General features: G+C 40.4%; 1 protein-coding gene across 1 annotated transcript in view; it reads right to left on the minus strand.

The window, feature by feature from the left end:
* The window catches only part of LOC128666917 (gastrula zinc finger protein XlCGF8.2DB), a 71,397-nt gene that overhangs the window by 19,492 nt on the left and 25,533 nt on the right, over nucleotides 1-26,372 (minus strand). Inside the window, exons 2-3 of the mRNA XM_053721735.1 lie at nucleotides 10,519-10,676; nucleotides 9,971-10,097 (exon numbers count right to left, since the gene is read on the minus strand). Coding sequence (XP_053577710.1) covers nucleotides 9,971-10,097; nucleotides 10,519-10,563 — 172 coding nt within the window. The 5' untranslated portion in view covers nucleotides 10,564-10,676. The remainder of the gene's footprint in view (nucleotides 1-9,970; nucleotides 10,098-10,518; nucleotides 10,677-26,372) is intronic.

Raw genomic sequence — 26,372 nt, forward strand, 5'->3', positions numbered from 1 at the left:
TTGCTGACAGGTGGCAAGAGTGAGACTCTGCCCAGCAAATTATCTTTGATACTTCCATCATAGCTAGGGAGCTTCTTGTCCCTCCCTGATGGTTGATGTAAGCTACAGTCGTGATGTTGTCCGACTGAAACCTGATGAACCCCCGAGTTGTCAACTGGGGCCAAGCCAGGAGGGCATTGAGAACTGCTCTCAATTCCAGAATGTTTATTGGCAGGAGACTCTCCTCCTGACTCCATTGTCCCTGAGCCTTCAGAGAATTCCAGACGGCACCCCAACCTAGAAGGCTGGCGTCTGTTGTTACAATTGTCCAGTCTGGTCTGCTGAATGGCATCCCCCTGGACAGATGTGGCCGAGAAAGCCACCATAGAAGAGAATTTCTGGTCTCTTGATCCAGATTCAGAGAAGGGGATAAGTCTGAGTAATCCCCATTCCACTGACTTAGCATGCACAGTTGCAGTGGTCTGAGGTGTAAGCGTGCAAAGGGTACTATATCCATTGCCGCTACCATTAAGCCGATTACCTCCATGCATTGAGCCACTGACGGGTGTTGAATGGAATGAAGGGTGCGGCAAGCACTTTGAAGTCTTGTTAGCCTGTCCTCTGTCAGGTAAATCTTCATTTCTACAGAATCTATAAGAGTCCCCAGGAAGGGAACTCTTGTGAGTGGAACGAGTGAACTTTTCTTTTCGTTCACCTTCCATCCATGTGACCTTAGAAATGCCAGCACTAACTCTGTATGAGACTTGGCAGTTTGAAAGCTTGAAGCTTGTATCAGAATGTCGTCTAGGTATGGAGCTACCGAGATTCCCCGCGGTCTTAGTACCGCCAGAAGAGCACCCAGAACCTTTGTGAAGATTCTTGGAGCTGTAGCCAATCCGAATGGAAGAGCCACAAACTGGTAATGCCTGTCTAGGAAGGCAAACCTTAGGTACCGATAATGATCTTTGTGAATCGGTATGTGAAGGTAAGCATCTTTTAAATCTACAGTGGTCATGTATTGACCCTCTTGGATCATAGGTAAAATTGTCCGAATAGTCTCCATCTTGAACGATGGAACTCTTAGGAATTTGTTTAGGATCTTTAAGTCCAGGATTGGTCTGAAAGTTCCCTCTTTTTTGGGAACCACAAACAGATTTGAGTAAAACCCCTGTCCCTGTTCCGATCGTGGAACTGGATGGATTACTCCCATTAACAAGAGCTCTTGTACGCAGCGTAGAAACGCCTCTTTCTTTGTCTGGATTGTTGACAATCTTGACAGATGAAATCTCTCTCTTGGAGGAGAGTATTTGAAGTCCAGAAGGTATCCCTGAGATATTATCTCTAGCGCCCAGGGATCCTGAACATCTCTTGCCCAAGCCTGGGCGAAGAGAGAAAGTCTGCCCCCCACTAGATCCGATCCCGGATCGGGGGCCCTCAATTCATGCTGTTTTAGGGGCAGCAGCAGGTTTCCTAGTCTGCTTGCCCTTGTTCCAGGACTGGTTAGGTTTCCAGCCTTGTCTGTAGCGAGCAACAGCTCCTTCCTGTTTTGGTGCAGAGGAAGTTGATGCTGCTCCTGCTTTGAAATTACGAAAGGAACGAAAATTAGACTGTCTAGTCTTGGCTTTGGCTTTGTCCTGAGGCAGGGCATGGCCTTTACCTCCTGTAATGTCAGCGATAATCTCTTTCAACCCGGGCCCGAATAAGGTCTGCCCTTTGAAAGGTATATTAAGCAATTTAGACTTAGAAGTAACATCAGCTGACCAGGATTTTAGCCACAGCGCCCTGCGTGCCTGAATGGCGAATCCTGAATTCTTCGCCGTAAGTTTAGTAAGATGTACTACGGCCTCCGAAATGAATGAATTAGCTAGTTTAAGGACTCTAAGCCTGTCCGTAATGTCGTCCAGAGTAGCTGAACCAATGTTCTCTTCCAGAGACTCAATCCAGAATGCCGCTGCAGCCGTGATCGGCGCAATGCATGCAAGGGGTTGCAATATAAAACCTTGTTGAACAAACATTTTCTTAAGGTAACCCTCTAACTTTTTATCCATTGGATCTGAAAAAGCACAGCTATCCTCCACCGGGATAGTGGTACGCTTAGCTAAGGTAGAAACTGCTCCCTCCACCTTAGGGACCGTTTGCCATAAGTCCCTTGTGGTGGCGTCTACTGGAAACATTTTTCTAAATATCGGAGGGGGTGAGAACGGCACACCGGGTCTATCCCACTCCTTAGTAACAATTTCAGTAAGTCTCTTAGGTATAGGAAAAACCTCAGTACTCGTCGGTACCGCAAAATATTTATCCAACCTACACATTTTCTCTGGTATTGCAACTGTGTTACAATCATTCAGAGCCGCTAACACCTCCCCTAGTAATACACGGAGGTTTTCCAGTTTAAATTTAAAATTTGAAATATCTGAATCCAGTCTGTTTGGATCAGAACCGTCACCCACAGAATGAAGTTCTCCGTCCTCATGTTCTGCCACCTGTGACGCAGTGTCTGACATGGCCCTAATATTATCAGCGCACTCTGTTCTCACCCCAGAGTGATCACGCTTACCTCTTAGTTCTGGTAATTTAGCCAAAACCTCAGTCATAACAGTAGCCATATCCTGTAATGTGATTTGTAATGGCCGCCCAGATGTACTCGGCGCTACAATATCACGCACCTCCCACTGAGCGGGAGATGTAGGTACTGACCCGTGAGGCGAGTTAGTCGGCATAACTCTCACTCTCCCCTCGTTGTTTGGTGAAATTTGTTCAATTTGTACAGATTGACTTTTATTTAAAGTAGCATCAATACAGTTAGTACATAAATTTCTATTGGGCTCCACTTTGGCATTGCAACAAATGACACAGGTATCATCCTCTGAATCAGACATGTTTAACACACTAGCAAATAAACTTAGAACTTGGAAATACAATTCAATTAGAATAATATTAAAACGTACTGTGCCTTTAAGAAGCACAGAAGATCTATGACAGTTGAAAATTAATAAATTGAAACAGTTATAGCCTCAATCCTTGTAAACAACACAACTTTAGCAAAGGTTTAATCCCATTAGCAAAGATAACAAATTCTGAAAGCAGGAAACAAATTACAGAATAAACGTTTTTTATCTCAGTCAAACTATAATTCTCACAGCTCTGCTGAGAGAAATTACCTCCCTCAAAATAAGTTTTGAAGACCCCTGAGCTCTGTAGAGATGAACCGGATCATGCAGGGAATACAATGAGTTGCTGACTGAAATATTTGATGCATAGTAAAAGCGCCAAAAAACGGCCCCTCCCCCTCACACACAGCAGTGAGGGAGAACAGAAACTGTCAGAAAAACAGATTAAGCAACTGCCAAGTGGAAAAATAGTGCCCAAACATTTATTCACACAGTACCTCAGCAAATGAAAACGATTTTACATTCCAGCAAAAACGTTAAACATAATCTCTAGTTATTAAACAGCTTTATGTATTTCTTACAGTGTAATTCTAGTGAAGTACCATTCCCCAGAATACTGAAGTGTAAAGTATACATACATGACATTATATCGGTATGGCAGGATTTTCTCATCAATTCCATTGTCAGAAAATAAAAACTGCTACATACCTCTATGCAGATTCATCTGCCCGCTGTCCCCTGATCTGAAGTTTACCTCACTCCTCAGATGGCCGAGAACAGCAATATGATCTTAACTACTCCGGCTAAAATCATAGCAAAACTCTGGTAGATTCTTCTTCAAACTCTGCCAGAGAGGTAATAACACACTCCGGTGCTATTTTAAAATAACAAACTTTTGATTGAAGATATAAAACTAAGTATAATCACCATAGTCCTCTCACACATCCTATCTAGTCGTTGGGTGCAAGAGAATGACTGGGAGTGACGTAGAGGGGAGGAGCTATATGCAGCTCTGCTGGGTGAATCCTCTTGCACTTCCTGTTGGGGAGGAGTAATATCCCAGAAGTAATGATGACCCGTGGACTGATCACACTTAACAGAAGAAAAAACAATCTAGCTACGCAAGTTGCGCAGTACTACGCAACGTGCGTAGGGAGATTGTAATTTAACTCCTCCTCTGTCGGTTTTCGCTGATGTCCAGCCAGGCACTGTAGGGAGTTGCGGCACGACGGGGGTGACACCATCAGAGGAGATTAATTCCTGCTTGATGGTGTCAAAGACAACCAACATCTTCTCGTGGACCACTGACCACTGGTTGGCGACCGCTGGTTTAAAGCACTCGTAGCACTATCGTAGAGCAAACAAGGCAGACCGGATCCTCAGAGTTGACCGGCAAACTCTCCTTTTGTGCTGGAACTGAATGTTAGGTTGGTCCACAATCCCCACCTCTGTTTGAAACAAAACACTGTAGTGTCCAAAAGGTCATAAAATATAAGACCAGTACGGCAGGTTTCTTGGAATAAGAGCAAGCAGGCAATCAGGCAGCAAGTTGTATAAAAACAGGTGTTTATTAAAACACATAATATATACAGCAACGCGTTGCACAGTTAAAAGAATGTTTCCTCAGGCTGAGTCTCTGATGTGTGTGTATAATATAAAATGATATATTGGGATACAGAGGAACCTTTGTGATATTTAAGGATGTGAGGCTTCTCACTGAAATGTGAGTTATATTACAAATATATGAGTTATGGGGTTCTGTTAGATCCTCTCTCATTTAAAGGGACATTACACTCATTTTTTCTTTGCATAAATGTTTTGTAGATGATCTATTTATATAGCCCATAATTTATTTTTTTTATAAATGTATAGTTTTGCTTGTTTTTAAATAACATTGCTCTGATTTTCAGACTCCTAACCAAGCCCCAAAGTTTTATGTGAATACGCTCAGCTACCTACTCCAGCTTGCTCCTGTTTGTGTAAAGGGTCTTTTCATATGCAAAAGAAGGGGGGGGGGGGAGTGTCTTATTTGCCACTTGCAGTGGGCGTTCCAGCTACCTTTTCAACAGAGCCAAACTGACAGCTTCTAAGTAAGTTTTTTTTTTTTTTTTTTATATTTTATTTTTATTGAGGTAAAGTTTGGTATACAAACAAGACATGTAAAACATTCCATAAGTGCCATCACAAGTAACATAGTGCAAGGTTCATCATACAGTAAAAATGCTGCAAAGTGTTAACAGCGATATAATCTAGCAAAACACCAAAGTAAATAGGGTTAGAAAAATAAAAAAGTTTTGTGAGAATACAATACAGTCTTACCTATGATGATTTAAGCCTCTCCTCTTGTAAAAAAGGGCCACTCTTGGACCCCTGACTAAGTGTGAGTTTTACCATGGTAGGGGGCTACAAACTATGTAGGAGATCACTCATGGATCTTATGTTATTTACCTCAGTTTTATTTATTTTTTAAAGTTATAGTAATTTTATATTTCTATATATTTAAATGCGATACAATCAAACTATCCTGCTAAATTAGAAAAAAAAGAAGGGTAAATGTTGTATTCAGTTATTTAGCAGGGCATACTTATAGAGTTTAGGGGTGCGGTATAGGTTAGAGAAACCGCTTATTTAATCCTCCTACTACAGGAGGCACATTAAGTAAAAAAGGGAGGGGGGGAGGAGGTGGTAATTCAAGTTTAATGGTCTAGATGGAAGACTCGTGAGTACATAAATTGTCAGCTGTTATATGGGATAGTTAGCTGATTGTACACTGGATTGTGGTTGCACTCAATTTAGAGAGGTCTAAGGACTAAACTGCACCAATTGTAATGGGTAACATGAGTCGCGGGGGGTATTATGGCTAGGAGATAGTAGGGCTTTGGCAGGTCCAGCCTGCGCTAGGCATCTGAGGGGCGTTTGGATACAAGACTGCATGTCCCAGTTTAGCACTGCAGGACTAAGAAATGAGCTGTGGTGCCGATATTTAACTGATTTAATCCTCCTGCTAAGGGATGTTTATTATGTGGGGTGGGGGGGCAGGAGATGATGAATTGCATATGGTAAGCAGATAAGATGTCTGACTATCTTCCGTGTGCACCAAATATTTATACATGTTAGAAAGTTTAATTGGGACAGCTAATACAATATCAATAATCTTCTACAGCTGTTTGACATGACTGTCTAAATTCAATTTGTAGAGTGGGTTAAACTGGGTAAGGTATTGTGGATGAACAACTGTACAGACTCTAAATTTTAGGAGTAGAATGCTGAAAATATAGTGCTCAAATCATTAAACCTGGGTGTGTGATAACCTAATGCTATCTGGTAGACAAGAAGGGTAGGTAAAATATAGGTAACAGTTCCCAGTGTAATTAAGCAGTGTTTGGCATTATTAAGGGACAGGGCACTGAACAGGCTATAGGAGGTCGAAGCCAGGTAGAAATATATGGGTGTCACTTAACCATTAAATAGCTCCTCCTGAAGAATCAAAATACTCTAACTCCCGGATGTGGGCCCACCATCCAGGAACAGAAGGTCATATATGAGCAGCACCTAGGGGAAGGAGGCTATAACAACCCATAATATGCTATAGTAAAGGTTTAATACTTCTGCCTGGCACCCTAACTAGAATGTCCAGAGCTGTAAAGTGGGTATATCATCGGACCTAGTGCCAAGACCCATATAGAAGGTAGGAACCCCTACAAAATGTTACCTCTAAGACAGGTGGTTGTACTGCAACTATGGGTGTAACAAGTGGATAAGGGCTTTTGACAAGCATGGTCCTCATGATATTTAAAATACAGATACTATAGGGATATATAAATCATGGACAAAGCAGCCAACAGAAATGTCCCCAACAAACAACAATTTTCCTGGTAGCACTGTCTCTGGTTACAGTCAAAACCTCTTATAAAATTAGAAATAAACCTGTAAAACAGCCTAAATGTATTTACATCCCATATTAAGTATATATGCAACAAGATCAATATGTGTATTAACAACTTTCATGTGAAATACTATATATAACATAAATTTAAGGAGGTACATGTGTGCTTTATTCTGCAGTGTAAGAGTAGTAAGAGTCTAGATAGTAACAGATTAGTGTAATCATAGCGCAGTATGAAAATCAGGCAATATAAGTGTCTCTAATACACAGCAGTTTTCCTGGGAGTAATGTCTCTAAATTTATCCCACCCCAGATCTCAAGGCTAGGTATACTCTCCTGACTGCAGTGATGAAATGTTGACCTGTCTCCTCAGCCTCCGCGAACATTAGATGAATAAGAGGAGTTTCTGATTTTAACGTGTAGGGTGTCTCCTGCACTGAACTGTCTGCCCCATACTGGAAAGTCAGAGACTCAGGTAGAGTCGCAGGGACCTTATCATCCTCGCCTAAGGACTGCATCCAGCTATGACGTATGTAAAGTAGCTCCATTGTCGTTTTATGACATGTCCTCCTCTGTGGCGTTGCGGTCAGTTGGTATCTCAGTTCAGAAGCGTGTTCCGCTGTATCCGAAATCCCAGGCATAGTGCCAGCAATACTAAAGGGGCCCGAGCGCCCAGCAGCAGTCCCGGCACCAACGGTGCCCATCCCTTTCGTACACGCCGGCTCTATCTTAGGAGCAGTCGTAGGGAAAAGCTTGTAGCCAGCGTGTTCTGCTTGCCTTGCTGTCAGCACATCTGAGTGTTCAAACACCTCACGGCAGCCATCCAAAAAGTTGCGTATCTCCTCCATGATGCGCTCCGGTCCTTCCATAATTGAGCAGTTACTCAGAGGGTATTACAATAAGCTCAGATCAATCCTCAGCTTCAGCACAGATATCGTACAGGCCGCAAAATGGCTGCTCTTAGTGTCCGTTATCGGCCATAGGCGTACATACCCGGGTACTGAGATCACTGTAACCCTTTAAAATTGATCATGTAGGTCCACTAGGTATTCTGATCTACAATGATGTCCAGATATTTGGGTCAAAACGGTCATTTAATGAAATTTTGGTACAGTGTGTTCAGAGCTATGAGAATTTGCTGCCGCTCAGTTGCAGAGTTGGCTCCTCCCCCCTTCTAAGTAAGTTTTTAAACAGTTTTATTTCTATGGCTAACAAATTAATTTTTACAAAGGTATGAGATGCCTAAAAAAATGAAATAATAGGTAATCTGTCCTTTTAAGTGGTAAATGTCAGATAGGAGCTGAGCTATAGCCCCTGTTTCTTGCAACTGGAACCAGATAGGAGCTGAGCTATAGCCCTTGTTCCTTACAACTGGAACCAGATGGGAGCTGAGCTATAGCCCCTGTTCCTTGCAACTGGAACCAGATAAGAGCTGAGCTATAGCCCCTGTTCCTTGCAACTGGAACCAGATAGGAGCTGAGCTATAGCCCCTGTTCCTTACAACTGGAACCAGATAGGAGCTGAGCTATAGCCCCTGTTCCTTGCAACTGGAAACAGATAGGAGCTGAGCTATAGCCCCTGTTCCTTGCAACTGGAAACAGATAGGAGCTGAGCTATAGCCCCTGTTCCTTACAACTGGAACTAGATAGGAGCTGAGCTATAGCCCCTGTTTCTTGCAACTGGAACCAGATAGGAGCTGAGCTATAGCCCCTGTTCCTTGCAACTGGAACCAGATAGGAGCTGAGCTTTAGCCCCTGTTTCTTACAACTGGAACCAGATAGGAGCTGAGCTATAGCCCCTGTTCCTTGCAACTGGAACCAGATAGGAGCTGAGCTATAGCACCTGTTCCTTACAACTGGAACCAGATAGGAGCTGAGCTATAGCCCCTGTTCCTTACAACTGGAACCAGATAGGAGCTGAGCTATAGCCCCTGTTCCTTGCAACTGGAACCAGATAGGAGCTGAGCTATAGCACCTGTTCCTTACAACTGGAACCAGATAGGAGCTGAGCTATAGCCCCATGTTCCTTGCAACTGGAACCAGATAGGAGCTGAGCTATAGCACCTGTTCCTTACAACTGGAACCAGATAGGAGCTGAGCTATAGCCCCTGTTCCTTACAACTGGAACCAGATAGGAGCTGAGCTATAGCACCTGTTCCTTACAACTGGAACCAGATAGGAGCTGAGCTATAGCCCCTGTTCCTTACAACTGGAACCAGATAGGAGCTGAGCTATAGCCCCTGTTCCTTGCAACTGGAAACAGATAGGAGCTGAGCTATAGCCCCTGTTCCTTACAACTGGAACCAGATAGGAGCTGAGCTATAGCCCCTGTTTCTTGCAACTGGAACCAGATAGGAGCTGAGCTATAGCCCCTGTTCCTTGCAACTGGAACCAGATAGGAGCTGAGCTATAGCCCCTGTTTCTTGCAACTGGAACCAGATAGGAGCTGAGCTATAGCCCCTGTTCCTTGCAACTGGAACCAGATAGGAGCTGAGCTATAGCCCCTGTTCCTTACAACTGGAACCAGATAGGAGCTGAGCTATAGCCCCCGTTTCTTGCAACTGGAACCAGATAGGAGCTGAGCTATAGCCCCCGTTCCTTGCAACTGGAACCAGATAGGAGCTGAGCTATAGCCCCTGTTTCTTGCAACTGAAACCAGATAGGAGCTGAGCTATAGCCCCTGTTCCTTGCAACTGGAACCAGATAGGAGCTAAGCTATACCCCCTGTTTCTTGCAACTGGAGCAGATAGGAGCTGAGCTATAGCCCCTGTTTCTTGCAACTGGAACCAGATAGGAGCTGAGCTATAGCCCCTGTTCCTTGCAACTGGAACTATGACAAAGGCAGAAAAATGAGCACTTCATCATTGAACACATGTATACATGATCAATACAAGTCAGCTGAATGGTTTGTGGAGTTTAAAAGATGAAGAGGCCTCAGCAACTCAAGTTGAGGCATAAAGGAAGAGTACTAAATAGCTGTATAACTAGGGAAGGGGTGGACACATTTAGTTCAAACTTAGGAACCAGCAAAAACATTGATTCTAGGTGGCATGACTCCCGTTCTCCTAGGATTTGTCAAGCCCTGATCTCACAAGTCGGCAAAGTACTTTTATTTAATTGAATAACAAACAAAGATGGAGCAATCCAAGGTTATTCAACCATTACGTGTTATATTACTCTATAAGAAATTAAACAAAAGAGAAATAGGTTCTTACCTAGAGACCGGAGGGTCTGGTAATTATCCACCATCACATCCTTATAAAGCTCTTTTTGTTCATCATTTAATCTGACCCACTCCTCCTCAGAGAAATAAACCGCAACTTCATCAAACTCAATTTGTCCCTTCAAAATAAAAAAATAAATAATAATAATAAAAAAAATCAGTCCATCAGTAGCAGAAGTTAAAGGGACACTGAACTCAATTTTTTTTCATTCGCAATTCAGATAGAACATGCAATTTTAAGCAACTTTCTAATTTAAACCTATGATCAATTTTTCTTCGTTTTCTTGATATCTTTATTTGAAAAAGCAGGAATGTACGCTTACGAGCTGGCCCATTTTTGGTTTAGAACCCTGCATAGCACTTGCTGATTGGTGTCTACATTTAGCCATCAATCAGCAAGCGCAACCCAGGTGCTGAACCAAATATGCTAGGGCAAAGACCATGAATAATCTATAGAATCCTCCCCCAGAATTCTACTGTGTTTATACATGTCACTCAGCACAAAATACCAAAAGTGTCAATATGACTAATTGTCCTTACCTCCCCCTTCAGCATGTTGCTTTGGGTTTGGTCATTCTCAGGCATCTTCAAGCTGGATCAATGCGAATGATTTTAGTATTCCAAGAATAAAATTTGGCATTTAATGAATAGTGTGTATAGATGAACAGTTTCACGTTGTCGTTTACAGTAGCACTGACCTATAAATGTAGAGAAGAATGTAAATGTTCAATATTAAAGCCACAAAAATAAAATTATCTAATGCAGTGCTTGAGAAACCCAGGCGCCGCGGAGCCACTGGCGACTGAAAAATAGGTGCCTATCCCCGACTCAGTGCCAGCAACACATACATTCATTTAATTTTTTAAATCATATTGTATAAGAGAGAGAGAGAGAAAGAGAGAGAGAAAAAGAGAGAGAGAAAAAGAGAGAGAGAGAGAGAAAGAGAGAGAGAGAGAGAAAGAGAGAGAGAGAGAAAGAGAGAGAAAGAGAGAGAAAGAGAGAGAAAGAGAGAGAAAGAGAAAGAGAGAGAAAGAGAGAAAGAAAGAGAGAGAGAGAGAGAGAAAGAAAGAGAGAGAAAGAAAGAGAGAGAGAGAGAAAGAATGAGAGAGAGAGAGAGAGAGAAAGAATGAGAGAGAGAGAGAGAGAGAGAGAGAGAGAGAGAGAGAGAGAGAGAGAGAAAGAGAGAGAGAGAAAAAGAAAGAAAGAGAGCGAGAGAAAGACAGAACAAAGAGAGAGAGAAAGAGAGAACAAAGAGAGAAAGAAAGCGAACGAAGAGAGAAAGAAAGCGAGAGAGAGAGAGAAAATGAGAGAGAATCGATTTTCCTTCTGACTTTGGGAGGAAGGCTTGTATGCCGCTCTTGTGTTAGCAATACGGCTGTAAATAGACAAATTGTCTTGATAAAGGCTCCACTTGGGGCCGAAATGTCGACATGTGATCTACAAAATGCTAATGAATAAAGTCTAAATGCATTTTATACAAATCCTGTGAGTGCCCATACTTAAGAGACTGTTCTATATTTTGCACCCTTTTGACTGCACCCAGGTCATTTGCCTTTAATGGTGGAGTGCTTGGTGACCTACACCTATATATATATATATATATATTATTATTATACTTTAGTTATTAAGCGCCAACATATTCCGCAGCGCTGTCCATGGATACAATTCATTTAAATAAAACAATACAAGACTTGTAAGATTTTACAAACACATACAGGAGGGATTGAGGGCCCTATTCCCGTGGGAATTTACAATCTAGAATATATATATATATATATATATATATATATATATATATATACACAATATATATATATATACACACACACACACATAAATAAATGGGCAACCACAGACATTTTATATGCTAAACTTTAATACACTTTTACACATTTGTTGCGGGTATAATAAAATAGTCTTTATCCAGACTTCTAACTAAGGGGACACTGAACCCAATTTTTTTCTTTCATCATTCAGATAGATCATGCAATTTTAAGCAACTTTCTAATTTACTCCTATTATCAATTTTTCTTTGTTCTCTTGCTATCTTTATTTGCATCTAAGTAATTTTTTGGTTCAGACCCTGGATAGCACTTGTTTATTGGTCGGTTAAAGGGACAGTCTACACCAGAATTTTTATTGTTTTAAAAGATAGATAATCCCTTTATTACCCATTACCCAGTTTTGCATAACCAACACAGTTATAATAATATACTTTTAACCTCTGTGATTATCTTGTATCTAAGCCTCTGCAAACTGCCCCTTTTTTCAGTTCTTTTGACAGACTTGCAGTCTAGCCAATCAGTGTCTGCTTCCAGATAACTTCTCGTGCACGAGCAAAGTGTTATCTATATGAAATACGTGAACTAACACCCTCTAGTGATGAAAAACTGTTAAAATGCAATCTGAAAGAGGTGGGCTTCAAGGTCTAAGAAATTAGCATATGAACCTCCTAGGTTAAGCTTTCAACTAAGAATACCAAGAGAACAAAGCAAAATTGGTGATAAAAGTAAATTGGAAAATTGTTTAAAATGACATGCCCTATCTGAATCATGAAAGTTTATTTTGGCCTAGACTGTCCCTTTAAATCAATCCACCAATCAGCAAGAACAACCCAGGTTGTTCACCAAAAATGGGCCGGCATCTAAACTTACATTCTTGCTTTTCAAATAAAGATACCAAGAGAATGAAGACAATTTGATAACAGGCGTAAATTAGAACGTTCCTTAAAATTGCATGCTCTATCTGAATCACGAAAGAAAAAATTTGGGTTCAGTGTCCCTTTAAAGTGATAGTAAATCTCAGACTTTAGGAATGCTGCAATGAAAAATATATTAGTGTACAAGCAAAACTGCATAATTATTTTTTTAAAAAGGTGTGTATATATATATATTATAATAAAATATTTATAATCCTACTTGGTATCTTCTGTCCCTCCCCCTACTTAATTTTCTCTTTTGGCTGGGCTGTGACTTAGAGAGCAATCCCACTACACAGGCTTCCTAAGGGCTGAACTGCAAAAACGTCATATGACACACACACTGATTCATTGGAATTGTCATAAAAAAAAGTTAATCCCAATGGGCCGGCATAACTTTGTAATAGAAGCATTACTTTAGACACAGGGGCCCATTTATCAAACTCCGAACGTAGCTTGTGGGCCCGTGTTTCTGGCGAGTCTTCCGATTCGCCACAAACAGCAGTTATGAAGCAGTGGTCTAAAGACCGCTGCTCCATAACCTGTCCGCCTGCTCTGAGCAGGCAGACAGGAATCGCCGCAATTCAACCCGATCGAGTACGATCGGGTTGACTGACACCTCCCTGCTGGCGGCCCATTGGCCCGCGAGTCTGCAGGGGGCGGCGTTGCACCAGCAGCTCCTGTGAGCTGCTGGTGCAATGCTAAATACGGAGAGCGTATTGCTCTCCGCATTCAGCAAGGTATTGCGGATCAGGCCCCATCGATTTAACCATTTTTATAGATAGATTTTTTTTAAAAGGTACACATATATTTTTTTAATTTTAAGGATTACATATATGGCATTAGATTAGCTGAAGTTTACCATCCTTTAATAAATAAAAATAGGAGGATATCATTTTATTTAGTGATATTTGTTTATTTGAGCTGTTGCATTATACAGTTATAATGAAGAAAAACATAATAAAAATGAATCACAAAAGAACCCACACACATATATTTATTCATATTAACCTATATACATATAAAGTCATAAACTGCTAACAGCAATTTCCTAAAATATGCATAATAAACATTTCTCTATTTGTGCTATCGACAAAACTTTTATCAAACTGTTGGGGTCTGAGTCCTTATACCCAAGCACCTCACTTCCTCGGCTGTAGCTACAGAGTGGGAATCAGGAAACCAGGTACAGGTACTGGGAAACACCAGAGTAAAATCAGAACTGCTTCGGTTTATTATATATTATATAGCATACAGTACGTGCGTATGGATAATACACAGGGTTCTTTGCTACACGCCCCGTGATTGCACAAGAAATGCTTGACGCAGCATAAGATTTCTGAGCAAAGTTTCTGTTTCTGAGAAATGAAACAAGTTATCATACGTCCTTGGTACGAGATAAGGAAAGAATGTACCAAGAGCAATTACCTAGTTACAAGATAATGTTTCTTACAAAATAATAATGTTTCCCCACACAAACTAATCTAGTATGTGAGTAGCAGGACTGCAAAGAAAGTGTTAACTCAGAGCACATTGCTATTAATGAGTTAATGAGATACTGTACCGTATTCGTCGTTGCTGTTAAAAAAAGGTGGTAGGGGGGGCGTGTCCGAGCAGCGTTCCTGACAGGACGCATCTACTATTAGCTCTGAAGGAACTCTCTACAATCCGCCGATTTAGGAGCCATTAACAACTTTAACACCTAGTCATCTTATTATATAAGAGCCACTGAAGCAGCGGTGATCATAACATATCAGTGGTTTTGTTGTTTCCATGATATCGGAGCTTTAGTTTGGACGAGCAAGACCTAGGGCGGCAGCCTGCTAATAGGTAACGACCCTCCCCGGCTCCTCCGGGTAACCAGTGCAGGCAGAAGGTATCTGCCCTACTGACTTTTATTTTCCCGATAACGCATTGAGTTACAAGAAGCTACTCACCTGTGGACGTATATAACCCTTCCTTTCGAACACAAAGCAACACAGGTATACAGCGCCAAATACTGCATGGACAAGATGGCCGCTATGGGAGAGATAACAGCACACGAAAGCCTTCCAGCACGATGGCGCAAGTTCGAAATATTGGGCCAACAATTAATTGATAAGGCCCCGTTTGACAACCTTATGAAGTTCTTTACTCTTGCACCGGCCGATAACGCTACAAAGCCTGTCCCCGCTAAGATATGCACACAAGAGGGTCCTCCGGTAGCCATCTTACCCCGCGAATCCCAGCGGGCCGGGTCAGCTGTGAAGATGTCAGATGGTTCACTTGCAGCGGACCCGGAGCCAACATGCCCAACTAGCTATGAGATCCTGGATCCACCCGGCAGTTCTATCTATCCTCAGTGGAAGAAGGCGCATAACTTACTTGCGGTAGTTGGAGGAGATGCCGGGAGGGTCCTCCAGGAGGCAGCGGCTGAGCTGAAACTTCTATCCACATGGGCAGCCATATTGGGCACCACTGACCTACAACGTCTGTTTCCAGATCCAGCCCAAGCAAAGCCGGGCACTTTACAATTGCCATCGGACCCGGTGACTACGAATAGATCTTCTTTGCTTCTGCGGAAACATCCGCCTAATACCCCACTCAAAGACTCACATAATATCACTGGAACAATCCCAAATGGGTAAATGGAGACTGTGGGCATATTATAACACATAATGATATCTTGCAAATGTCGGTCCCTAACCTAGTTATTTTGTTATATATGTTTTAGTCACTTGTTTGTTAATAAGTTTGGGTCTATCGTATGCTGTGATTAGCAACCTCTCCACACTGTTGGGTTCCACAAGACATCGTCTTATGATAACTGTACTGCAGTACACCTATTAATATTATTGCGATGCTGCTTTCCAATCAATATCATAATAACACCCTGCTTGTCTCAGTTCCTGCTGGGGATACGGGGGGGGGGGGGGGGTCCCTGAGGGAACATAACAGGCAATAACATTGTATCCTAGGACAACACAGTATATACCCACAGATTGTTATGTCATACATTAGCTTGGTGGCCAGCGGCCGGGGCACCGGGTGAAACAGGTTATAACTTGCATTTTATAATGTGCTGTGGGCTTTAATGTAAATAGAATTGGATAAAATGCAGGCAGAATATAAAATGTACTATCATATTTTATTTGTGGACCTCACATAACTCAAACGCACTGCAGACAATGAGGTTTCTATTAAGTTTTTGTGCATCCATCACAATTTTAACTCCCAGACCTGGTACATAATGAGCAGCAATTTTCTCCTCATGTTTGGGGTTATGTTATTTTGTATAATGATAAGATATAGAATATGCTAATAATACTCTTTCCCAGATTGATGCGGGAGGACCCAGTCCACGCCACCTCTTTTTGAATACTTAACTCTTTGTGTGTGTTACATTTTCTTTTCTTTTTTGTTTTCCTTTTAATTTTTCGTTTCTAGTATGACCCCCCTGGACTTTAAATAAGCTAACAGTTAGGGTCCAAGAGTGACCTGCATTTGTGTGTTATGGGGTCAAAAAAAAGAAAAATGAGGACTTTCACTACTTCTGTGCAATAGATGAATGCTGTATTATTTTCTCTATATGATATGCTGTGCATTTGTTGTTTGCTGCAATGCTTCATATTTATGACATGTATAAATTTATCTTTCCTCAATAAAAAAAAAAAAAAAAAAAAAAAAAAGGTGGTAGGAGTGGAAATCCCCCTACATGGCTCATATCACACACACAGGAGGGGGCGTTACCTCATGCAAAACTTTATGCATTACAGAAAGCTCACTCCCCACCACTGTACAGTGTAGGCTGGGAATTAGAGTCCAGAGCTGCAGTGGCACAATATTGAGAGGGAAATAGTGAACTATAAATTCCAGAATGCTATGTAACTCCCAGAATACTGTGCTTCTACCTCTAAAACAGAGCTACATTCAGGGGAATTAAAAGACATTCAATAGTCTTTTTTTCTGCAGTTTGTATTCCAGGTGGGGCAGATGCCCCCTTGCCACCCATTATGGATGCCCATGCCAATATATATCTATATATATTATAAAAAAAAATTTAAAAAGATGTTGTGGATTCCATGGGGGTGCTGGAAGAATTGCATATAAGAAGCATCCGTTTCCATACTTAAATTGAGGCCTAATATTGAAACGTTTTTAATTAAATTCTGATATATATAGTCTGATGAAGGGGACGGTTTGATCCCCGAAACGTCACAACAATAAACCACGTTTTGTTATTTAAAGTCCAGTGAGTGCGGATCTATTTTGCAGTATTGAAAACCATTGTTCCTGACACCCTGGCCAGTCAATGCAGAGGTGAGAGTGCTTATCCTACAACTATTGAGATATATATATATATATATATATATATATATAAATAAAAATCAGTGGTCGGCAAACCCGTTTATCTGCCAGGAGTAAAATTCTAGGAGCCAGTGGTTTGTCGAGCCCTGATATATATATCTCAGACAACCACACACATATATATATACTTTAGGTACAAATCCCCAAATATGGAATTCCAAATGCAAACTTGTTAATTAATATTTAAAAAAAAATATCAATAATTAGAATGTTTCCCTGCCTGTAACTCGCAACCTTCTCTGAATGTGTCTTTGTTTTTGTTTTTTTTGTGTTATACAAAGCAACTGCTAGTCTATATTTAAAACAAATATTAACTTTCTGATTACAGTACTGTACAGGTGGCCCTCGGTTTACGACGGTTCAATTTGCGACCTTTTCAGAATAACGCCCTTTTTTTTGCTATTGAAAAGCAATGACTGCTATTAAAAGCATTAGCACATGCATACATTAAAATAGACAGTAGGTGGAGCTGTCCGCTTGTGTTGCAGCAAACACATGCAAAGAAAAGCAAGCCAGACATGATCAATGGATCAGCTTTCAAAGGAACAAGATCTAGCAGCCACTTCCCTTAGCTGCAGACTCAATGCAGAGAACAGTTTGCAGAAAAAGGCAAGTAAAAAACGTTTTTGTTCATTAAACTTAGTTTGATGATGATACAGTCTGTTGTGTGATTTTGTTTTTGTTCATTAAACTTAGATTGATGATTATACAGTCTGTGTTTGTGTGATTATTTTATTAGGTGCGGTTTAGCAAATGTTTTTGTTCATTAAACTTAGTTTGATGATGATACAGTCTGTGTTTGTGTGATAATTTTATTAGGTGCGGTTTAGCAAATGTTTTTGTTCATTAAACTTAGTTTGATGATGATACAATCTATTTTATTAGGTTTATAATGCTGTTTACCATTTAAAGTCTTCATTTCAAAGCTTTAAAAATAATGTATTAGGTGTTACTTATGTCAATTTTGAGAGGGGCCTGGAACCTAACTCCCTCACTTCCCATTGACTTACATTATAAACAGGGTTTCAATTTACAACGGTTTCAATTTACGATTCCTTCTGGAACCTAACCCCGGCGTAAACTGAGGGCTACCTGTACTATCTTTCTAATGGTACTGTTTATACAAAAGTATTAAAAATCACATGAAACTACCTTTAGGTTACATATGTATAAGCTTTATTATGACATGTAAATATTGTCTAAATAACACAAGATAGTGCTTTTTACACTTAGCCCCATCCCTGAAAGGGGTCTTTCTTTTTCCGGCCGGGGGTCTGACTAGGGGTGAGCTGGCCACCTTCCTTCGCAGGATCCTGGAGAATTACTAAGCAACAGAATGCACATGGACACAAGACAATTGCTCAGAAATTCTGTTTATTTGTTATTGCACAAAAGTTTATATAACGTAAAAAGAAGAAATGATTTTGGACTTTCCAGAATTGGTGATATCATTCAGTTATTGTCAGCAGTCTACAATATACATCTGTCGACAGACATATGTGCTGGTCAGCATTACAAAACAAATAATTACAGTAAATAAGATGAGATCATGTGGTTTTGTATAGAATAGATATGATTACTAGGGATGGGCGAATGTGTTTATATCCGAATTTGAATGATAGAACGAATGTTATTGTAGAAATTCAATTTACATAATAGAATGTTGATAAGAACGAATATTCTTAAAAATTTGATTTTCGAATGTTATTTACAGTTTTCGAATGTCACATTCGAATTCGAATGTCACGTTCGAATTCGAATGTCACATTCGAATTCGAATGTCACATTCGAATGTTACATTCAAATATCACATTCGAAATCGAATATTACATTTATAAAACACAATTGTAGACTAGAAACACTATTTCGATGTCACATTCGAATCGAATGTCACATTTGAATTTGAATATTACATTTATAAAACACAGTAGTAGACTAGAAATACTATTTCGAATTTGAATGTTACATTTGAATCGAATATCACATTTGAATCGAATATCACATTTAAAACACAGTATTAGACTAGAAATACTATTTCACATTTGAATGTGACATTTGAATTTGAATGTAGCATTCGAATTTGAATATTACATTTATTAAACACAGTTGTAGACTAGAAATACTATTTCAAATTTGAATGTCACGTTCGAATTCGAATGTCACATTCGAATTCGAATATTACATTTCGAAATTGAATGAATACATAGCTAAACATTCTATTATTCAAACGAATATTTTTGAATTTTATTGAAAAATTCGAAAACGAAAATTCAAAAATAGAATGTTAGAATGTTATATAAACATTCGAACGAACGAATGTATCAAAATTCGTTTTAAATTTCTAATTTTTAGAAACATTCACCCATCCCTAATGATTACAGTAAATAAGATGAGATCATCTGGTTTTGTAGAAAGAGGAACATAAATCTAACAGTAAATCTAACAGTATTTAGAATTAAAGCAACAATATTTAGTAATAAAGCATAAGAATAATATAACTTTAAAAGGGGCACAGTAGGGGGCAATAATAATATATCCCTTCATTCCCCTCTTTGATCATGTATGTGATCACTAACTGTGGGCCTCATAGCTTCATAATAACTACCTGTGTTTGCAATCATAGGTTGATATTGGCTATTCTGAGATTCATTTGGTAATCTGTTATCTATTTTCTGATTCAACAACGCATGGCTGCACTCTGAATCTGCTATTCGATTATACATTATCCTAGTTTTGCAGCAAACAGTTATAAGTAAGGAAAAAAGTATAAGGAAAAAAAGTAATATGAACACAAATGGATGTATTAACCAGTGTCATACACCTGACCATATATCAATGGAGCCTTTTCCAAACCATCTGTCCCATCATCCAAGTGAGTGTTTCTGAAAATAATTTCTAACTTCCAATAATTGTTTCTTAACAAACTTTAACTGAATTGTAGCCTTATTATTAAAATTATTGTGTTCCTGGAGAATATGTTCCAATTCCTTGCTATTCCCAATTCCATCAATTAACTCCTTGCCAAAACCAATCATATTGGCATTCAATTCCCTTTTATTATATTCAAATAACCCATTCTTCTTGACCGAAACAGATGGGGTTAAAGTAAAATATGTTCCTGACCATTCAGAGTACAGAGTAGCTTGAATAATGGGTCTATGTAGCTTGAATAATGGGTCTAACAGTATTTAGTAATAAGCATAGGAATAATATAACTGTAAAGGGGCACAGTAAGGGGCAATAATAATATATCCTTTCAATCCCCTCTCCCATTTTATAGATGCAAATATACAAAACATTCCAAATGCCAAACTATTCTGAAATTCAAACCTCTTCTACCTATATATATATATTTTATATACACAAACACACGCACACACATATATATATATATGTATATATATATATATATATATATGCGTGAAAAGAGGACAAAACAAATCAGCGCTAAGTGTGTAACCCCAAGACTAAAAATCTAGATGTTAGTTAGATGAACCGGCAGCCTAATACCTGGAAAAAAGACAAAAGTCAGGCCCCCACCTGACAGTGTCCTAGATCCAACAAGTAAAAGAATGTGAGTGAGTGCACCCAAATACCACTCTTCTCACTCACATTCTTTTACTTGTTGGATCTAGGACACTGTCAGGTGGGGACCTGACTTGACCGAGTTAAATAAGAAAGCTTGTACACATTTTTGTATCTAATCTGTATAGAGCACATGAATACTGTAACTGAATAAGGATTTGGGTCTGACACTTTTTTGTTAACCCATATATTGTCGTTTGGTTCATTAATTGTCCTCTGTCATACAGAATCTTTTATGTGAACAGTGCGCCCAAATACCACTCTTCTCACTCATATATATATATATATATATATATATATATATATATATATATATAGAATAAAAAATAAAAGTAGGGAGAGAAACTATACTTTTCAGAAACACCTTGTAAATAGTGTTTATAAATTAGAAAAACATTTACAAAATATAATACCTAGCCAGCGTTAGCTGAACATAGACCTGGTGCAGACCCCAAAATCAATTATATAGATTCAGTATATTTTTTAAAAAGAAAAATATATTTACATAGCAGAGCTATATGAGAATACTATGTATTAAGAAGGGGAATACAGCACTCAGCACAAAATACTCCTAATTGATCTGATATGCAGATTGAGGGCTGAAACATTTGTATCCAGACACAAAAACAACTGACACACCTCGGTTAACTCAAAAAGCCATGATATTTATTCCTTACAAAAAACACAAAGCTAGCATGCAAATGTCACAACACATATGGGGCCCCACTGCAGTGGATACATTAACCACAGTATGTATGTTAATACAGTTACCGTTAGATATGACAGAGATACATTAACCACAGTATGTATGTTAATACAGTTACCGTTAGATATGACAGAGATACATTGATATACAATAATATGTGGATTTTGCCAACAAATAGTGACTGAGAATACCGATATATATATCTATTATAGAAAAGTCCTGATGTGAAGACTTGATGTAGTATGTTTCCTTAAAGTCTCTAAGTCACTGATAAGGCATTAAACACAACTGGTAGGAACTGACATTATCGAGGTAAGAACGTCCTCAAACATCAGTTAGCCAGATATCTCCAATCTCAGCAATTTCCAGCTCGTTTTCCTTGAGCAGCACATGTAATTGTAACAAACGCATACGACCTTGTTTGTTGCAGCGTGATCCGGGTATGCTAGGCAAAAAGGCATTCAGGTAAGTGGACCGGGACTCCTCCTCTGACGTCCTTTCAATCCCAACAGGTAGCGGTTTGTATCTTTGCTCCAGAGAACACAGTTCAGACTTGAAGCTCCCTTTATGGGTAAAGCTGATTTCTTACGCCTCTGCCAAAGAAACTTTCCCGGCTCCTTTCGAATATGCACCCGCCAAATTTTACAGGTGCAATACTTCTGCTGCTTCAGTGTGATTAGGTCTAACTTGACCGAGTTAAATAAGAAAGCTTGTACACATTTTTGTATCTACTCTGTATAGAGCACATGAATACTGTAACTGAATAAGGATTTGGGTCTGACACTTTTTGTTAACCCATATATTGTCGTTTGGTTCATTAATTGTCCTCTGTCATATAGAATCTTTTATGTGAACAGTGCGCCCAAATACCACTCTTCTCACTATATATATATATATATATATATATATATATATATATATATATATATATATATATATATATATATATATATATATATATATATATACACACACACACACACACACACATACACACATATATACACACAGTATATAAACACACACACACATATATATATAAACAGGTGAAACTCGAAAAATTAGAATATTGTGCAAAAGTTAATTTATTTCACTAATTGCAAAAGAAGTTGGATGTTCCCAAAGTGCTGTATCAAACATTAATTAATTAATAGAAAGTTATGTGGAAGGGAAAAGTGTGGAAGAAAAGGGAGCACAAGCAGCAGGGATGACCGCAGCCTGGAGAGGATTGTCAGGAAAAGGCCATTCAAAAGTGTTGGGGACTTTCACAAGAGCCACCACACACAGACTGATCCTGGACATGGGCTCCAAATGTCGTATTCCTCTTGTCACGCCACTCCTGAAAAACAAACAACGTCAGTAGCGTCTTACTTGGGCTAAAGAAAAACAGACCTGGTCTGTTGCTCAGTGGTCCAAAGTCCTCTTTTCTGATGAGAGCAAATTTTGCATCTTATTTGGAAACCAAGGACCCAGAGTATGGAGGAAAAAACATAATTTATGCTTACCTGATAAATTCCTTTCTTCTGTAGTGTGATCAGTCCACGGGTCATCATTACTTCTGGGATATTACTCCTCCCCAACAGGAAGTGCAAGAGGATTCACCCAGCAGAGCTGCATATAGCTCCTCCCCTCTACGTCACTCCCAGTCATTCGACCAAGGACCAACGAGAAAGGAAAAGCCAAGGGTGAAGTGGTGACTGGAGTATAAATTAAAAAATATTTACCTGCCTTAAAAACAGGGCGGGCCGTGGACTGATCACACTACAGAAGAAAGGAATTTATCAGGTAAGCATAAATTATGTTTTCTTCTGTTAAGTGTGATCAGTCCACGGGTCATCATTACTTCTGGGATACCAATACCAAAGCAAAAGTACACGGATGACGGGAGGGATAGGCAGGCTCTTTATACAGAAGGAACCACTGCCTGAAGAACCTTTCTCCCAAAAATAGCCTCCGATGAAGCAAAAGTGTCAAATTTGTAAAATTTGGAAAAAGTATGAAGCGAAGACCAAGTTGCAGCCTTGCAAATCTGCTCAACAGAGGCCTCATTCTTGAAGGCCCAAGTGGAAGCCACAGCTCTAGTAGAATGAGCTGTAATTCTTTCAGGAGGCTGCTGTCCAGCAGTCTCATAAGCTAAACGAATTATGCTACGAAGCCAAAAAGAAAGAGAGGTAGCAGAAGCTTTTTGACCTCTCCTCTGTCCAGAGTAAACGACAAACAGAGAAGACGTTTGTCGAAATTCCTTAGTTGCCTGTAAGTAAAATTTTAGAGCACGGACTACATCCAGGTTGTGCAGTAGACGTTCCTTCTTCGAAGAAGGATTTGGGCACAAGGAAGGAACAACAATCTCTTGATTGATATTCCTGTTAGTAACTACCTTAGGTAAGAACCCAGGTTTAGTACGCAGAACTACCTTATCCGAATGAAAAATCAAATAAGGAGAATCACAATGTAAGGCTGATAATTCAGAGACTCTTCGAGCCGAGGAAATAGCCATTAAAAATAGAACTTTCCAAGATAACAACTTTATATCAATGGAATGAAGGGGTTCAAACGGAACGCCCTGTAAAACATTAAGAACAAGGTTTAAACTCCATGGTGGAGCAACAGTTTTAAACACAGGCTTAATCCTGGCCAAAGCCTGACAAAAAGCCTGGACGTCAGGAACTTCTGACAGACGTTTGTGTAACAGAATGGACAGAGCTGAGATCTGTCCCTTTAATGAACTAGCAGATAAACCCTTTTCTAAACCTTCTTGTAGAAAAGACAATATCCTAGGAATCCTAACCTTACTCCAAGAGTAACCTTTGGATTCACACCAATATAGGTATTTACGCCATATCTTATGGTAAATCTTTCTGGTAACAGGCTTCCTAGCCTGTATTAAGGTATCAATAACTGACTCGGAAAACCCACGTCTTGATAAAATCAAGCGTTCAATTTCCAAGCAGTCAGCTTCAGAGAAGTTAGATTTTGATGTTTGAAGGGACCCTGTATCAGAAGGTCCTGTTTCAGAGGTAGAGACCAAGGTGGACAGGATGACATGTCCACATACCAAGTCCTGCGTGGCCACGCAGGAGCTATTAGAATCACTGATGCTCTCTCTTGTTTGATTCTGGCAATCAATCGAGGAAGCATCGGGAAGGGTGGAAACACGTAAGCCATCCTGAAGTCCCAAGGTGCTGTCAGGGCATCTATCAGGACTGCTCCTGGATCCCTGGATCTGGACCCGTAACGAGGAAGCTTGGCGTTCTGTCGAGACGCCATGAGATCTATCTCTGGTTTGCCCCAACGTCGAAGTATTTGGGCAAAGACCTCCGGATGGAGTTCCCACTCCCCCGGATGAAAAGTCTGACGACTTAAGAAATCCGCCTCCCAGTTATCCACTCCCGGGATGTGGATTGCTGACAGGTGGCAAGAGTGAGACTCTGCCCAGTGAATTATCTTTGATACTTCCATCATAGCTAGGGAGCTTCTTGTCCCTCCCTGATGGTTGATGTAAGCTACAGTCGTGATGTTGTCCGACTGAAACCTGATGAACCCCCGAGTTGTCAACTGGGGCCAAGCCAGGAGGGCATTGAGAACTGCTCTCAATTCCAGAATGTTTATTGGCAGGAGACTCTCCTCCTGATTCCATAGTCCCTGAGCCTTCAGAGAATTCCAGACGGCACCCCAACCTAGAAGGCTGGCGTCTGTTGTTACAATTGTCCAGTCTGGTCTGCTGAATGGCATCCCCCTGGACAGATGTGGCCGAGAAAGCCACCATAGAAGAGAATTTCTGGTCTCTTGATCCAGATTCAGAGAAGGGGATAAGTCTGAGTAATCCCCATTCCACTGACTTAGCATGCACAGTTGCAGTGGTCTGAGGTGTAAGCGTGCAAAGGGTACTATGTTCATTGCCGCTACCATTAAGCCGATTACCTCCATGCATTGAGCCACTGACGGGTGTTGAATGGAATGAAGGGTGCGGCAAGCACTTTGAAGTCTTGTTAGCCTGTCCTCTGTCAGGTAAATCTTCATTTCTACAGAATCTATAAGAGTCCCCAGGAAGGGAACTCTTGTGAGTGGAACGAGTGAACTTTTCTTTTCGTTCACCTTCCATCCATGTGACCTTAGAAATGCCAGTACTAACTCTGTATGAGACTTGGCAGTTTGAAAGCTTGAAGCTTGAATCAGAATGTCGTCTAGGTATGGAGCTACCGAGATTCCCTGCGGTCTTAGTACCGCCAGAAGAGCACCCAGAACCTTTGTGAAGATTCTTGGAGCTGTAGCCAATCCGAATGGAAGAGCCACAAACTGGTAATGCCTGTCTAGGAAGGCAAACCTTAGGTACCGGTAATGATCTTTGTGAATCGGTATGTGAAGGTAGGCATCTTTTAAATCTACAGTGGTCATGTACTGACCCTCTTGGATCATAGGTAAAATTGTCCGAATAGTCTCCATCTTGAACGATGGAACTCTTAGGAATTTGTTTAGGATCTTTAAGTCCAGGATTGGTCTGAAAGTTCCCTCTTTTTTGGGAACCACAAACAGATTTGAGTAAAACCCCTGTCCCTGTTCCGATCGTGGAACAGGATGGATTACTCCCATTAACAAGAGCTCTTGTACGCAGCGTAGAAACGCCTCTTTCTTTGTCTGGATTGTTGACAACCTTGACAGATGAAATCTCTCTCTTGGAGGAGAGTATTTGAAGTCCAGAAGGTATCCCTGAGATATTATCTCTAGCGCCCAGAGATCCTGGACATCTCTTGCCCAAGCCTGGGCGAAGAGAGAAAGTCTGCCCCCCACTAGATCCGATCCCGGATCGGGGGCCCTCAATTCATGCTGTTTTAGGGGCAGCAGCAGGTTTCCTGGTCTGCTTGCCCTTGTTCCAGGACTGGTTAGGTTTCCAGCCTTGTCTGTAGCGAGCAACAGCTCCTTCCTGTCTTGGTGCAGAGGAAGTTGATGCTGCTCCAGCTTTGAAATTACGAAAGGAACGAAAATTAGACTGTCTAGCCTTAGCTTTGGCTTTGTCCTGAGGCAGGGCATGGCCTTTACCTCCTGTAATGTCAGCGATAA

Source organism: Bombina bombina, chromosome 7 (genome assembly GCF_027579735.1).
Source record: "Bombina bombina isolate aBomBom1 chromosome 7, aBomBom1.pri, whole genome shotgun sequence".
NCBI classification, from domain to species: Eukaryota; Metazoa; Chordata; class Amphibia; order Anura; family Bombinatoridae; genus Bombina; species Bombina bombina.